This window comes from Rhizomucor pusillus, assembly GCF_041956525.1.
Source record: "Rhizomucor pusillus strain CBS 183.67 unplaced genomic scaffold VTP01scaffold_17, whole genome shotgun sequence".
Lineage (NCBI taxonomy): Eukaryota > Fungi > Mucoromycota > Mucoromycetes > Mucorales > Lichtheimiaceae > Rhizomucor > Rhizomucor pusillus.
Window position 1 is genome coordinate 458,590 of NW_027192159.1, and position 14,829 is coordinate 473,418.

At 44.6% G+C, this 14,829-nt stretch overlaps 6 protein-coding genes and 3 non-coding genes across 9 annotated transcripts; 5 read left to right on the top strand and 4 right to left on the bottom strand.

The window, feature by feature from the left end:
- Positions 1 to 1,376: 1,376 nt before the first annotated feature.
- Positions 1,377 to 2,488, top strand: VTP01DRAFT_3647 (uncharacterized protein; the record flags this gene model as incomplete). The annotated part of the gene is made up of 5 exons (XM_069382241.1): positions 1,377 to 1,544; positions 1,587 to 1,640; positions 1,701 to 1,982; positions 2,037 to 2,249; positions 2,309 to 2,488. The coding sequence occupies 5 exons, from the start codon at positions 1,377 to 1,379 to the stop codon at positions 2,486 to 2,488; spliced, it is 897 nt and encodes a 298-aa protein (XP_069236389.1).
- A 230-nt stretch (positions 2,489 to 2,718) lies between these two features.
- Positions 2,719 to 4,092, bottom strand: VTP01DRAFT_3648 (uncharacterized protein; the record flags this gene model as incomplete). Its single annotated transcript, XM_069382242.1, has 4 exons — positions 2,719 to 3,093; positions 3,150 to 3,653; positions 3,718 to 3,799; positions 3,881 to 4,092. 4 exons carry the CDS (start codon positions 4,090 to 4,092, stop codon positions 2,719 to 2,721), a joined length of 1,173 nt encoding a protein of 390 aa, XP_069236390.1.
- A 90-nt stretch (positions 4,093 to 4,182) lies between these two features.
- On the bottom strand, positions 4,183 to 4,557 carry VTP01DRAFT_3649 (uncharacterized protein; the record flags this gene model as incomplete). The annotated part of the gene is made up of 1 exon (XM_069382243.1): positions 4,183 to 4,557. The coding sequence occupies one exon, from the start codon at positions 4,555 to 4,557 to the stop codon at positions 4,183 to 4,185; it is 375 nt and encodes a 124-aa protein (XP_069236391.1).
- A 261-nt stretch (positions 4,558 to 4,818) lies between these two features.
- On the top strand, positions 4,819 to 4,890 carry VTP01DRAFT_t79. Its single transcript has one exon. It is a non-coding gene; the product is annotated as a tRNA-Asp (tRNA).
- Positions 4,891 to 5,617: 727 nt separating this feature from the next.
- On the top strand, positions 5,618 to 6,612 carry VTP01DRAFT_3650 (uncharacterized protein; the record flags this gene model as incomplete). Its single annotated transcript, XM_069382245.1, has 3 exons — positions 5,618 to 5,785; positions 5,981 to 6,347; positions 6,419 to 6,612. The coding sequence occupies 3 exons, from the start codon at positions 5,618 to 5,620 to the stop codon at positions 6,610 to 6,612; spliced, it is 729 nt and encodes a 242-aa protein (XP_069236392.1).
- A 24-nt stretch (positions 6,613 to 6,636) lies between these two features.
- Positions 6,637 to 7,494, top strand: VTP01DRAFT_3651 (uncharacterized protein; the record flags this gene model as incomplete). The annotated part of the gene is made up of 2 exons (XM_069382246.1): positions 6,637 to 7,149; positions 7,261 to 7,494. The coding sequence occupies 2 exons, from the start codon at positions 6,637 to 6,639 to the stop codon at positions 7,492 to 7,494; spliced, it is 747 nt and encodes a 248-aa protein (XP_069236393.1).
- A 729-nt stretch (positions 7,495 to 8,223) lies between these two features.
- On the top strand, positions 8,224 to 8,296 carry VTP01DRAFT_t80. The gene has a single exon. It is a non-coding gene; the product is annotated as a tRNA-Arg (tRNA).
- A 2,949-nt stretch (positions 8,297 to 11,245) lies between these two features.
- On the bottom strand, positions 11,246 to 11,503 carry VTP01DRAFT_3652 (uncharacterized protein; the record flags this gene model as incomplete). The annotated part of the gene is made up of 2 exons (XM_069382247.1): positions 11,246 to 11,362; positions 11,426 to 11,503. 2 exons carry the CDS (start codon positions 11,501 to 11,503, stop codon positions 11,246 to 11,248), a joined length of 195 nt encoding a protein of 64 aa, XP_069236394.1.
- Positions 11,504 to 13,779: 2,276 nt separating this feature from the next.
- VTP01DRAFT_t81 lies at positions 13,780 to 13,851 on the bottom strand. Its single transcript has one exon. It is a non-coding gene; the product is annotated as a tRNA-Asp (tRNA).
- Between the last annotated feature and the right edge of the window lie 978 nt (positions 13,852 to 14,829).

Genomic DNA, 14,829 nt, shown 5'->3' on the forward strand with positions numbered 1-14,829 from the left:
AAGCAACTGCTAATGTTATCATTCTCAGCATGGACAGGTTATCCGTTTTATCGTCTTTGTACACTTGTAGTTAGTTTATCACATGCACAATGCATATCAAAGAAGATAACTTCAAGAAGATCTGCTTGAAGGGGTTTGGAAACCCCTAGCCAGCATACTGCTTTGATCGATCTGTTAACGGTGTTGTTTTTAAGAGCAAATAGTGGTTTTGAAAGCAGACGATGAGTATCGTGAGAGTTGAATGTACCGTTTATTCGGACAAGGCAGAAAACTTTTACGAACAACTCCCCAATAATAAGTACGCAACAGAGTCTAATAACTGACTGTGGTAAACCACATACATCCGGGTAAGCATTGAACAATAAAAGGGTTTCAGAAAACACTCCGTGATCCAATAATGGTGGACGGTTGCGTATATCGTCATATCGATGATCTGTAAAGAAAAAAAAGAATGCAACTGGGATAAAAGTGCATGGCTGACATAACGGTCAAAATGGTAGGCGCAAGCTCTTTGGTCCTAGACCACCTCCCAAAGAATTAGCTCTCATCAGCTGTGTCAAATAGTTAGTTGAACATACATTTTTCATTCATTCAGAAATGGGTAAATACGCACCATCGAGATAATACAGCATACGGGGAAAACGACAAACTGGCAATGTAATCCAGTTTAAGCGAAAGAGTTAATACCTAAACGACGTAAAGCACGTTAGTGGCCTAGAGGATGCCTTCTTCGCAGCCAATGTACTAACCAATTTCTGAAAGTGCTTTCCATATACTGGCTGAATTGCAGTTTCAATCCTAAGACAACGCTGTCAATCAGTGGATGCACACACCCCGGTTCCTACGGCACCTACCTTAAGGTTTCGCCAAAAAAAAAAAAAAAAAAAAAAAAAAATTAAGGGAAAGTGAGAAAAACTGGAAACAGAGATGACAAAGTCCATATCTGTCTGCACCTTCCAATTTAAAGTTTCAGCTGCGCCCACCAGCAGCAATACAGCCCCCTAAAGTTCGTAGTCCAGTGCTCAATTTACTTGGAGTGTCTGAAGCGCTGCTCGCGAGTGTCTATGACGAGCCTTCGCGGAATTTGGTATGAAAATTACTGCTTTGTAAAACAAGGATAGAAACGAGATATAATTTGAAACTCTTTGTGAAATGGTTGACTTTATTGATATGGCGTTACGTTTTGGCTGCTTTTTCTGGGCGTTTCTCAGGGATAGGATATTCTGATGATGGTTGCGCTACAACGATTGACGATAGTTGATGTTGTTGGATTACTTATTATGAGAGAGCTGCAAACATTGCAAATAAAAACCTATCATCCAGAATGATTATACGATACTTTCTTTCTATTGAAAGCTCTTTCTCATTTTCACAACATGTCTTACTCAGGAATCCCCATCGTTCGCTCCACTACTGTTGGACCCGCCGTCGTGGAAAACAGTCGCAAGCGACCTAGAATAGATGACGATAAGGATACCCTTATCGAACGTTTGGAGACTCGCATCGCGATGATGGAGTCTGACATGGCTGAATTGAAGCAGCTGGTATATGCCCAGATGTAAGAGGTAGACCGCCCCAAGGAGCAGCTCGCAGAACGCCAGCACAACCATGGTCGCACGGAGGGTGATCCAGACCTGTTAGTAAGTATTCGAACATGATATAACATCTATCGTATGTAATCACTCAAGTATTGGAAATAGGCAAAACTCCGTGCTTACTATCACGGCACTCTTGAGCTCAACCCGGATACTACGCGGCGACTGAATGAGAGCATCGACAGCACCCATAACAAGAATGTCGTCGCCGCCATGCAACGGTATATCCGCGAGCTACCTGAAGATGCCAAGCATCCGTACTGGACCGATGACTTTGTCTTGGAGAAGCTGAGAAATCAGCTAAGATATCAGAAAGAGAAGGAAAGTACCAGCGAGTACCAGAAGGAGCAGGAGCGTCGCAAGGCGCGCAACAATCGCTTGTACACTGTATGTTCCTGTATTTATACCATCGTACTCATCGAGACTCATACTTTCGAATAGAAATGCAAAGTCAGAAAGGCTGCCTATAAGGCCAACAAGGCAGACATTGACAAGGATTTCGAGGGCGTGGAAGAGCTTCTTTGTCCGAAGTTTATGTCGGACGAACAAGACGTAACTAATGAAGTCGACAATCGCCGGACCGCAAGAAAGGTTCTTCGTCCGACTTGGAGAAGTGAGGAGGTACGTCTGCAGTACGTTTGCAGTACGTTTGCAGTACGTTTGCATAAATCCTTACACAGAAAGGACTATACTAAAAGGAAATCATACCTCAGGCAAACCGACTCTTAGTGAGACTCTCTGCGCTTGCCGACAAGCAAGAGGCGGAGACATCGAAGCGCGTGCGGCCGGAAATGCTGTGTATGGTGATTGAAGACGTTGAGGTATACCCTCCAAATCTGCCGAAGCGTTGGGCGAAACCGGATCGCCTCAGCCCTTCGCTTCGGTACGAATAAAGCATCTTCTGTACCTCCTTTTTGTACTTTATTCAAGGCATTCAATGTTTGTTAAGAACCTTTTGCGTATGGGCTCTTACCTGGCATAATAGAGGAGGATGGTCCTATCCTGTCGCTGACAGTTAACTACAAGCACGCGATAATTCTTCACACTTACCTTGCATTCTTTGGAGTGACTTAACAGAAGCGTTTAATTATATTGATTATCTATTATATTATATGATTATTTTTCAGCCTTTTAGCTTGCGAGGCAATGGAATGATGACAATGTTGTCATCAAGCCAGCGGAATACTCCAATCGGCGAATAGATTTGGTGGACCGGCAGTATACACGTCCAGTTAAGAGGAGTAAAGGAGTTATCCCATACTCTCATTCCATGAGGTTGAAACGAAGGGACATCGTAAGCGGCACGCTTGTACCATCGCACAAAGGCAAAAAAGTGCTGAAAATCCACTTCGGAGTCGTCCGCGGCAGGCAGTCGAAGCATGTGCGTGAAATAGTATTGAACTAGCCCTGGTCGTAGCGTCGGGCGTTCGAAGAGTCCACCAGTTTCTGGATCTGTATCAAAGTAAGCCTGTATGTAGGCGCCTCTGATATCCGAGGACTATCCTGGCATCTGTAAATTTGGCCCAGGATATTAATGGTCCAAGTCTTGCGTACGAGGTTCACGACCATCGTTTTGTTATTATCCTGGTAAGCACCTTCCGCGCACAGGTCTTTGTATACACCGTTGTAATAGTCGAGCAGACAATCATAGTGATTGCTGCTTAAACGGATGTATTCAGACATCTTGAGCGAAGCGAACGCGGGGGGCAATGGTTCCCAACCGAGACATCCAAGATCGGTGGTGTCGCTATTTGGTTGCGCAAATCTGTCGAAAGCAGCAACGTCAAAGGCGGGTTCCTCTTGCTCATTCGATGTGGATTCGATGGTTGCAAGCGAAGGGATAAGTTTCATCAGAATTGCGATGAACGAAGGACGGGAAGAGAGTCGCACGTACAAGCTTCGGAAACCGTCAGCTGCATAATATCTTTCGATATACTTGCTCATGAAAGTGACTTCGAAACCATCTTTGCTGTTGGTATCTATCGACTTTAGCAATCCATTAAGTCGTTCAAAGCCGAATAGCCAGAAAGCATATATCGGTCCGAAATCCTCGATCTTCTTCAAATGCATATGGAGATGCATGTTAGGTGTGATCTCTTCCTTGCCATACAGCCTCTTGTACTGTTCTCAAAACTGGCGAAGGTACTCGTGGGCATCGTCCAAATCCTTTAAGGATATCGAGGGCCTTGATAGGAGATAATTGCCTTGAACGAACTTCAACCACAATCGCATATCATCCCGACTAGTTTTGCTTCAGCAGGATTGAGGAAGCAGCCAAAACCCACGTTCTCCATTCGTCGGAAGTCAAGTTCACGCAACCGGACGAGACTTTTCCTCTAGGCAAGTCGTAGCCTGAGGGAAGGATGATATTTTTCATTTGCTCACCCATAACTTCAAAGTCTTGTGTGGTGAGCAGAGGCTTGTTCGTACTCGGATCGAGCAGCGATTTCCAGAAATTCAAGATACGTTTGGCTGTGCCAGAGTACAAATTGTGCATTGGATCCACAATTGTACAGCGGACGGCCTCAAAATAGGTCAAGTGGTGGAGCTCGGACCAGCGAGCACCATACGCTCTCTCGATCATCCTTCACTCATCCAGATTGCTGGCATTTGCCCAACCTTCGGCGAGAGCTCTGTTTTCAGTTCCACTGCGTTCCTCCCTTGCTGCTATCTCCTCTGTCATAAATCCAGAGAAATCACGTTTCAAATAATCGCCAGGGACACTGGAACATTGCCGCTTGCATTTATAGCAGGCGCAGATTGATCCAATGCTTGTAAATCCGGAGACTTTTCGGGCAGCTGGGATGTCAGAAGCGACCATCAGCAACGCTGCTCGTATCCGAGCGTTGGATCGGCCGTTTACTGTTATTGTAACTCCACTATAGAGCTTCTCCAGTTCGTCAACGAGTGGTCTCAGATAGCGGTTTATCTGGTGCTTGCTAGGTTCTTTTGGGCCTGGCATAACGCCAACGAGGATTACATTCTCCGGCTTATACCGCTCGGAGCGGGGCAGATTGTTAATTGTCAAGTAAATGGCTCCAACTGGTTGTTCGGTTTGGCGAATTTCGCAGTGATTCGAACAAGAGTGGTGTGTCCCGTTGTGGCCGTTTGTTTATATGTATTTTTTAGGGTAGGTGTTGCTTATACATTTCGACGAGTTTTCCAGTTCGAATTTCAAGCTTCTGGCTCAGAAAATAAACAACTCGCTTTCCGATCAAGGAGCTCTCGGATAGTATAGTGGTTAGTATCCCCGCCTGTCACGCGGGAGACCCGGGTTCAATTCCCGGTCCGAGAGGATACTGCGTACCGTTTTTCGGTTTTACTTTCCTGTTATCTATCGTGCATGGACTTTCGCGATTCCTTTTTGGTTCCTCTCGCCGCTTGCCAAGTCGTTGCCTCTTTGGAATATTTCTGCATGTCATAGCGCTTAGCGTGCATTGTCTAGATTTTCCTTTTTGTATGTAATATCCTCTTTATTTTTGGTAGTTCCGAAAGGTATAAGCACCTAGCAAAAACATAGAATAAACGACACTTAACTACTGTCTATCCTCGTGTTCCTTTCTTCGTGACTCTCCTTCGTGATACCGTAACGCAAAAGAAGTAGCGTTACGGCAATTGGTAGCTGAGGTTCAAGATCTACTATTCTTTCTCTGTGGTCTCTTTCTGTGGTCTCTCTCCGTGTGGAACCTCTTCGTGATATTCTCCTCGTGTCCCCCTCCTCGGTCTTACTTCCCGAAATGGCAAATCTAATCCAGACAGTGCAGCTATGCTGAGTATGATGCAAAGGATGATGTCGCAAATGAAATCTCAACAAGAAGTGCTGATGCGCTTATTCAATCAGAACAAGATCGTAATAAAATCAAGCCGGTCCAACCAGATCTTTTCCGACGCTCGGCCAGCAAAGTAGAATCCTGGCTCCATTCTCTAGCAAAGTTCTCCAACTCCACAAGCTTAGCGACAGGACTTTGATAACTTTCGCAAGTTCGCTTCTCCGTGATAATGCCGCCACTTGGTGTCTCCACATGGAAACCGTTCAAGAAAAAGACGGATTGCCTTTGAAGGCCTCATCCTGGAATTTCAACACAGAATTCCGCAAAGAGTTCAAACCCGGCAATGCAACGCAAATCGCCCGTGCTCGTCTCCAAAGGAGGACGGACAAGGTCGTTATAATTTCGGACATCTTTTGGTCTGTCGGTGATCCATATGCCTATCCGACGTCTTGGGAGATAATTGCCTCCTGAATGATGAGACAAATCCTGGATGACAACCAGAGATTGGGACGCGGTAGATATCCTGGCCGTCCGTATATCTCTCGAGGGCGGTATCCTGTTTCGCAGGATGGAATAGATTTAAAGAACGTCGTTGACCGGCAACAGAGACGGTAGCCCGATTGTCTATTGATGGACATGAGGACATGGATGACCTCCAAACCGACTCCAAGACTGATGCGCTGGATAAATGAGGTCGAACTGTACGACCCGAAGATTTCACACAAGCCCGGGAAAGAGAACGGTGTCCCCGATACGTTGTCAAGGCAGAAGTACGAGCAAGGCCCTGATCCGGAAGAGAAGTCGTTAGAAGCCGACTTCCTGCATGCGATCGATCAGCACAAGTTACCCCCGGATCACACCAAGGATTGGCAAAACTACTATGTCAAGCCGCCCGCCGATATGCCTGACTCGGTCGCCAAGTACTCGGAAGCCCAACGACAACACTTTGTCATTCGCAACGACAGATGTATCGCAAGATCACGTTCAAGAACGACAAGGATTCGGAGGTCGTTTAGGACCAAAGAGCTTGCGAAGCGGGTCCTATTTACCCAGACAGGCGCAAGCTCTTTGGTCCTAGACGACCTCCTTCCAAGACTTTTGAGGTCCGTTTCCTGCCTTTCGCCCTTTGTGCCGACAAGATCCTACAGTTCCACGATGGTTTCGGCCATGCAGGAAACCTTACCGTATATGACCTCATGAAGACCCGTTACTGGTGGCCGAATATACGCACAGATATCAAGGCCTAGCTGCGATACCGCCCTGCATGCCAGATGAATGGTCCCCGCACAAGTGAGCATAAAGACGAGATGCGCCCCTTGAATACCCCTCCTGCCTTTGCTCGCTGGCATCTCGACTTTATCGGCGAACTTCCCAAGTCGGTCCATGGCAACAAGTGGATCCTGGTTGCGGTAGATTCGATAACAAACTGGCCCATTGCTTGTGCTGTTCCTGTTGCTTCTGGCAAGGCTGTTGCTGACTTTATCTATGAGGAGATCGTCATGCGTTTTGGCTGTCCCAAGGGAATCCTGACTGATCGTGGTGCGAGGTTCATGAGCAACGTTGTCAAGCTGTATGCCGAGCGTGTCAAGATGAAACACAAGTTGCCCTCTGCGTTCTACCCAAGGTCCAACGGCATATGTGAACGTTTGAACGGCACTCTGAAGCAAATGTTGCGTAAATACACGAACGGTGCTTTCCACATATGGGACGAATACCTGCATACTGCCCTCTTTGCCTGTCGTATTCGTACCCATGCGACCTCTGGTTACAGCCCTTTCAAAATGGTATATAGACAAGACCCAGTTCTGCCGGGCGACCCCCTAAGCCCGTACATTAGTGACTATCCTCTCAAGGACCCGCGCGTTGATGCAGAACTACAGGCTCAAGAGTTGTAGAAGCTCCACCAAGTTCGTGCTGCTGCGACTGCTAGAATGAAGGCCGTCAGTCAGAGAGACAAAGAGAAGTGGGACGCTGCCCTCGACAAGGTGGACTTTGAAGCTGGCTACTACGTCAAGCTGTCACATGAAGGACGCTATGGCCTAGAACCGCGCTACCAGGGCCCCTACTTGGTAATTGACAAGAACGCTGACTATGGTACCTACAAGCCTTGTTCAGGGGCCAACAAGTAGTTCGGGGGGGAATGTCGGGGATCAGAAACCACGAAAACGCTTCAGATCAGTAATCAACCCGGCAAAACCATTACGCCGAAAACATGTCTGATTGGCTGGCTTGGAGGAACATTCCAGCCTTACCGGGAAGGTCCTCGCTAAGTGAAGCTAGTTCACCAACCTACTTAGAAGATTTCCATAGACTTGTATACTTCCTGTATCCTCAAGAAGCTTCCTTGTAAATAGATATAAATATACGTCGTTATAAAATTAAAGTCCAATATCGGATTCGCCAGTAAAGATATTGTAGCCTTTATTGCCGGAATATTGATGCTTCAAGCACGATAAACATCTAGGGACATGCACACGACATTTTTGTCGGATTCGTCCTTTCCTAGATGTCTAGTCCTTCGATATTTCCTCGAACCGGGTTCAATCTAGCAGTTATACAGGGAGAAATCCGAATAAAATAGGCAGAGGATGTTCTCGATTGAAAAGATTGTTCTTTATTCTATTCAATTGGTTGTATATATACTTTTCTAATGGGATAATCCTGGAAGTAACTAGAATATGCTCGATCTATCTTTACACTTGGATCTTCAAGTTTCTTCCCGTATGTTCTCAGAGTTTCTTTGAACTTCCTAATTTTCATTGTTCAACTCCGCAGTCCCGGTTTCCTTTTTTGGTCGGCCGGGATTTCTGCGCGTGAAGCGCCTATAGTTGAGGACAATCCAAAGAGACCATAGCAGAGGGGCTATGGCCAAATGGATAAGGCGCCTGACTACGAATCAGGAGATTCCAGGTTCGACCCCTGGTAGCCTCGACTTCCTCAACGGAGGGAATCGTATCTTTTTGTCTTCAAGCTTGTCGTATTGTCGCAGCAAAATCTTTTCTGTGCGGATTACTAAGCACCGCAGTCGAAGTTATTACGCAATGCTCAACCGCAGTTTATTTTTTTCCTCTCTTCTTATTGAAAAAATGACCACTTGACCTGCCTTTTTCGGAAGCCCTCTTTTTGTAATCCATTTCCCCTTTGAGACGTAAAACGCTAATCTGGCTAGACTCGAGAATGGTTTTTCTCCTTTTATTGGCTCTTTTTTCCAAAAAATCGCTGTGGAAGCACTTTTTCTGGAGGTTGTAGCGATTTGACGAATGGGAGGAGGGCCGGGTTTTTGAGGGAAAACTGCACTTAATTTATACACCTTCCACGTGCCTCGGCTTGAAGACTGTATAACAGGAAATGGGCTACAAAATTAATGTTCGCTTTTGGAGTTGGGCAGACAGAACGGACACCAATCCAAGGAACTCGACTTTGAAAACTTTTGGTATTCAACACCTGTATTCCCACAAAGTCCCTAGCCAGTGTCTTTGTGCGAAGCGCATCGCGACGCCAGGAGCGCTCCAACATGTTCAGGAGATAAAGAGGTGAGCGCTACTGTTATGAACTTAACCGAAATTGCGGGCGCATGCGAGCCGCGACGCAGGAGCGCCAACAGCAAATCAAGAATATACTCCATCGAGCGCCAGTCTGAATAAACCGGAAATTCGACAGCGCCGTGGTTTCAGAAGCGAAGCGGATGCAAAATTGCCGGAGAATGGAGGTTTATGAAAGCCAAGGAAGTTTATTCCACAACCTCGGATCAGCACCGGGTTTCCCGCCAAGCGCGCGAGCGTAGCCAGCAAAAAACGCTTTTTATTTAATACAGATAGACCTGAAATCAAAAAATACAGAAAGTCATCTATCGTGTACAGTCTTTTCCGTGATTACGGGCTATTAAGTTGTGTCGAATTCTGGATACTACGACATACCGCTATTTCTTTCAGCGTTTCGAGCCGACAGACAAAAATAATAATGTCGTGCACGGACTCTAGCAATTTCCTTCTTGGTCCCTTCCCTTTTCATCCATATCTCTATTGCATAATCGCAATTAAAACGTTTTATTCTTGTAGCTATTCCTTTATTACTTTCAGATGCTTCCAGTAATTTCTACAGTCCATCGGACTACAACATGAGCCTGTAGTTCTCCCACCTGTCGTGTCCAGGTGTAACGACCACCTATTTAATACGATGTCTGCTAAATGACAGTATAACCATCTTCAAACTTCATCACAGAAAATATAATGGAGAGTGGCGTAGATGTCTATCTTCTTTGTCTTTATTCTCAGGAGGTCATCTAGAACCACATGTATGATGTTCCTCCTGTTCAAGTCCCCGCTCCGCGAGGCTACCCGGGTTTTTGAGAATATGCGATGGTCGCTCGACTGATCTTAATACAGTAATTATCTGCCATCCAGAAAGATTCAGGAAATTTCATATGTGTCCGTACTTCAAGCGACCACCCCATATTCTCAAAAATCCGCGTAGCCTCGCGGAGCGGGGTCTTCAACGGGAGGAACATCATACCTGTGGTTCTAGATGACCTCTTATCAGTGTGTACATTTGTAAAGGGTCTTAAAAATTTCTTTTACGATTTACAGTTTGATGCTTATAGGCTATATTTTTAAATTAGTGTACCCTTTCCAAGAATTAGTGTAAATTGTAGTTCCTCTTTTAACATACATTTTTATAATTTCATCTGTATTTTTTATATTTCTTTCTTCGATAGGAGGTAAAAACAGCTTTTAATTTATAGCTATAGTTTTGTTTTTCAATATACTTCTTTCTATCCCACCAATAACCCATGCACCTTCCACTTTTTGACCTCTGTTATATTTTCTTTTTCCAATTTTACTCTCATCTAATTCGACGATTTTATTACGACCTCCAATTTCTCTATCTCTGCTAAAATACTGTTTTTCACTTAAGTACTTTCTAAATATTTTGTTATATGATGACACTGTATTTTTATCAATACTTAAGCTAGCAGCTATAAACGAGGATGGAGCTTTCCCCAAAAATAAATATAAAGTATGTAATTGTATATTTATAGTAAACGCAACCTACTAAAGATTGTACCATTAAAAGGGGAAATGGCTTTTCTACACTTATATTTACATACATATAATTTTTTATTTAAATTTAGGACGGTTTCTTTACCACACTTTATGCATTTCTCATATTTATTTATGTAGCTATTTTCAATTAAATATATAAGTGCATCGATCTCATTATCAAAAATTTTCTTTAATTTTTCATAAGGTTCTGTGAGCATATTTAATCATACTTTTATTTTATACGTGAAGTTCAATTTTTTTTCTTAAAATCTAAAATTTAAGGTTTCTGAGTTCAAATTCGACCTGAGACCTTTATTCGTAAAGATCCCATAATTCTTTGCTTGTTATTCCATTAAAAGCACCTACCTAAAGTCTCACAGTATCTTACTGTTCCCATTTCTTGCCAAACACTTCACTTGGCTTGCTTGCGGATCCTTGGTGATAGGGCTCGGACTCGGGATGGGACAGTTGGGACCTCCCATTGGGACTTGCGACGAACAGTGTCCCAGCGTCCCAGGAGTCCTAAGAGTCCCAAGTGCCCTAACGTCTGAAATTTCTCGCTCCGATGAATTTTTCACGGCGAGCTGCATGCGGCCTATGTCAGAAGCCCAGTGACCTAGACGAGGAACGAAGACGTAAGTCAATGTATCTTAGCTTAAGCGTCCCAAACCGTCCCAGTGTGACAGCTCAGATGTCCCATTGGGACGTGGGACGGGGTCGTGTCCCATCCCATCCCATTCCATCCCAGTCCGAGCCCTACTTTGGTGATGCTGGCCCAGCCATTTGCAAAGACGCAGCTGCTTACATTCTTCTGTCTCTTGGGCTTCATGGAAACAGGTTACTCCTCTTGGAGATTTTCGGTTTCAGTAGCACTTTGGTCATACATCGAGACGTCCGAGCCGACACGAGTAAATATTGGAATCGATACGATACTTTGGGAATCAGTTTCATATCCCTACACGCAAGAGGTTTTATTAGATCAGGTTCGGCTGGTAGATTATGTGCTATTTCCACTTACACTTTGAGTGGATTCATAATCTTCGAGATCTGCACGGCGCTTCTGGGCAGCTTTGGAAGGTTCAGGCAAGTAAGACATGGTTGATAGAATAGTGATCAGGAGGAAGATATGGAATCGAGCGAATTGAATGAAGTCGGTCGTCTTGAATGGAGATGGTGGTTCTTGTATTTTTCTCGCTATACTGCAGATGATGGTACGGTTTGTCATCACGTCATACAGCTGTGGATAAATGCTGTGCAAAATACTATGAGTTATGCCGTGCGTAGGAATGATGAATATATGCTGAACATATGTGAGGGAGTAATACGACGGGATGCGCAGCTCCTGCTGAGGACAGCTACGTAGTGACTCCACTTTTTTCTTTTCCTTCGCAAATTCGAAAAGACTTCACACCCAATGTAGTGAATGAAACAGCAGGAACTTGGCAAAGATGCCTTGGAAGGTCTTCAAATGTAAGTTGCGAGACATCACTATGTGTATTGTAACTTTTAAATCTAAATTGCTGCTTTCTGATTTGTAGATCTGTAGCTATTGCAAAGCAAATAAACCTAACCGACGCGTACTTGTCAACAATCTGTTTCCATCGCGTCTTTGCAGCGAGCATCCGCAGATTGATACAACAGCCAAGGTTGACGCAAACGCAAACTACGGGTTGACTCTACTATACAGTTGTCGACTGTTTTATGCAACTTTTCTCTTTCCTCATCGACGAAGCCGTTGTTACCATCAGCTGTCGCGTCACATTGCATGGGAGGTCTCTAGGATTAAAGAGCTTGCGCTTGTTTGGGTCAAAGGAACCGCTTCCCAAGCTACGCGGGTCTTTTGACCCAAACAAGCGCAAGCTCTTTAATCCTAGGAGGTCATCCAAGCACACTATGATCTAGGGCGCCCTGCTATCGGCTGGATGTCTCTATGCCTTTCCAACTTCTACGTGGATATCCATGCCTTGGATGTCGAAAAAATCCCGAGACGTCTCCCCCCCCCCAGTAGAACATCAGGAAAGATTCCTCCCGACGCCACGCCTCCTAAACGTCATCCAATGGATTATAGACCAAACTCGTTTTAAAGGTTGGCCGTTGATCCGGCGAGGAAGTCATAGATGGACCATCCACGAACGAATCCTTGGATATGGACGACCTCCCTAGGCTACCTCCATGCATTTTCCCATCGTTCTAAAGTTATTCGGGCTGCTTACGATGACAGTCGTTGGTTGATGGAGTGCATTTGCAGTTATGAGGCACGTGTCGATTTACTTTTGCAAGTGCTTACAACCAGCAATTTCTGGGAACCATCATAACATGCAGAGAAAGATCAAAGTTGCAATACAATGAGCTCGTTGATTGCTTCATACTAGCGATTGAACTGGTGATGACTGAATGCGAAGGGCTATGGACATTGATAGTGCAGAATGATGCAAACAGGATATGGAAACCATGTGCTGTGCTATTTTATAGTATACATTCGACGTAGATATGAGCAAGGCAATGAAGTTACAACTTACGTTCCATTTCCTAAAACATTCTTCAAGAAGGTTCAAAACGTTTGTTGAAGACATGGCGAAATAAGCGAAATAAGGAAATCATAACATGAACTGCATAAACCCATATACTGCTCAATATGTCTAAATAACTTGGACCTCATAAAACAGACTGCTTTCCTATAGCGGCATTCGCGATTATGACAGATTCAAGGATCTTCAACCCTTTTGCAATCACAATTGCGCGAATGAAAACGAACAAATGGAATGAATGGACCTCCGCCTTTATTCGTTCGTTTTCGCTCGAGCGGAATTACACGAACGAAGACAAACGAAAAACAGTTAATCGAATAAAGTGCCGACCTCTATTTGGAGGCCATCCAGAATTAAAGAGCTTGCGCCTATTCCTTTAATTCTGGATGGCCTCCTTTACCAATAGTATCAATTGTATTTTAGCACTTGCAAAAGGTATAAATAACAGTACAAAAAGCATAGAATAAAAGGCATCTGACAAACCCGCAAGTGTTTGATTTCTGTGTGATCTCCTTACTGCTTGAGATCGTGCCGTGCACGAACTTCATCTGTTTCCGTCTTTGATACTTCGCCGGCGGGCAAGTTTTATTCTCTTTTCATATACATCTTCATTGTACCAAATTCGGCTTATATATTTCTTTTAATTTATCTATCCTTTCATTGTCAAAGACACGAATAGACATAACAGTATAAATAGCCCCAAAAGCAAAAGAATAAATCGATACGCACCTACCTCGTACCTTGGTGGTCTTCATGGTCTTTTCTCTGTGTGGGTTCGTAACGCAAAACAATAAGCGTTATGATACTCGTAATACAAGGCAAGAAGTGTTACGACAAAAAGTGACTCTCGGACCGGGAATTGAACCCGGGTCTCCCGCGTGACAGGCGGGGATACTAACCACTATACTATCCGAGAATTGCTTGCTTCGCCTTAGGGCTCCTCCCACACATAGGCGCTTCAAGCGCAGAAATCCCGGTCGACCAAAAGATGAGACCAAGACTGCGGAATTTAACAATCCAAATTAAGAAGTTCAAAGAAGCTCCGAGAACATGCGGGAACAAGCTCGAAGATCCAAGTGTAAAGATAGATTGAGCATACTCTAGTTGCTTCCAGGATTATCCCATTAACAAAGTATATATACAACCAGTTGAATAGAATAAAGAAGAATCTCTTCAATCGAGAACATCCTCTGCTTAGTTTATTCGGATTTCTCCCGGTATAGCTGCTAGATTGAACCCGGTTCGAGGAAATATCGAAGGACTAGACATCTTGGAACGGACGAATCCGACAATGATGTCGGAGATCCGAAACTTGAATGGGCTTCAGGCCAGTAATCAACCACTACACATAAATCGAGGTTTCTGGAAAAATGCGGTGCCGAAACCAGCAGGTTTCTGCATGCAGAGACCTTTACCTTCGATATTGAGTAAATGATCCCAATCACAGCACTGTCTCAAAATTATACTGCACTTCGAATGCCGCACTGACTCTGCTGCTTTATTGTACCTACAACTATGATGGTAACTTTTCCTCTAAGTAAGCACCAGTTGCACCAGTTGCACCTACGCACGGACCACCAGTTGCGAGGCAGTTGCGAACCAGTTGCAGCAGTTGCACCCAATGTCACTTGATTGAAAGCATTTAGAAAATTGTTGCATGCATAGGTTATCGCACAACTATGATGGTAAGTTTTCGTCTAAGTAAGCAGGAGTTGCAAAAAAAGAAGTTGGCCAAGAGGAAAAAGATGGATGAGGGAGGGGTTGAACATGGGTATCTCGGGAGGCAGTCGTGCGCACTAGGCACTAGGTGATCCAGGACGTCCCCACCACCGCCCTTTATAAGACAGGGCTAGGGTGGTGATGGTGGTGATGGTGATGATGGTGATGATGGTGA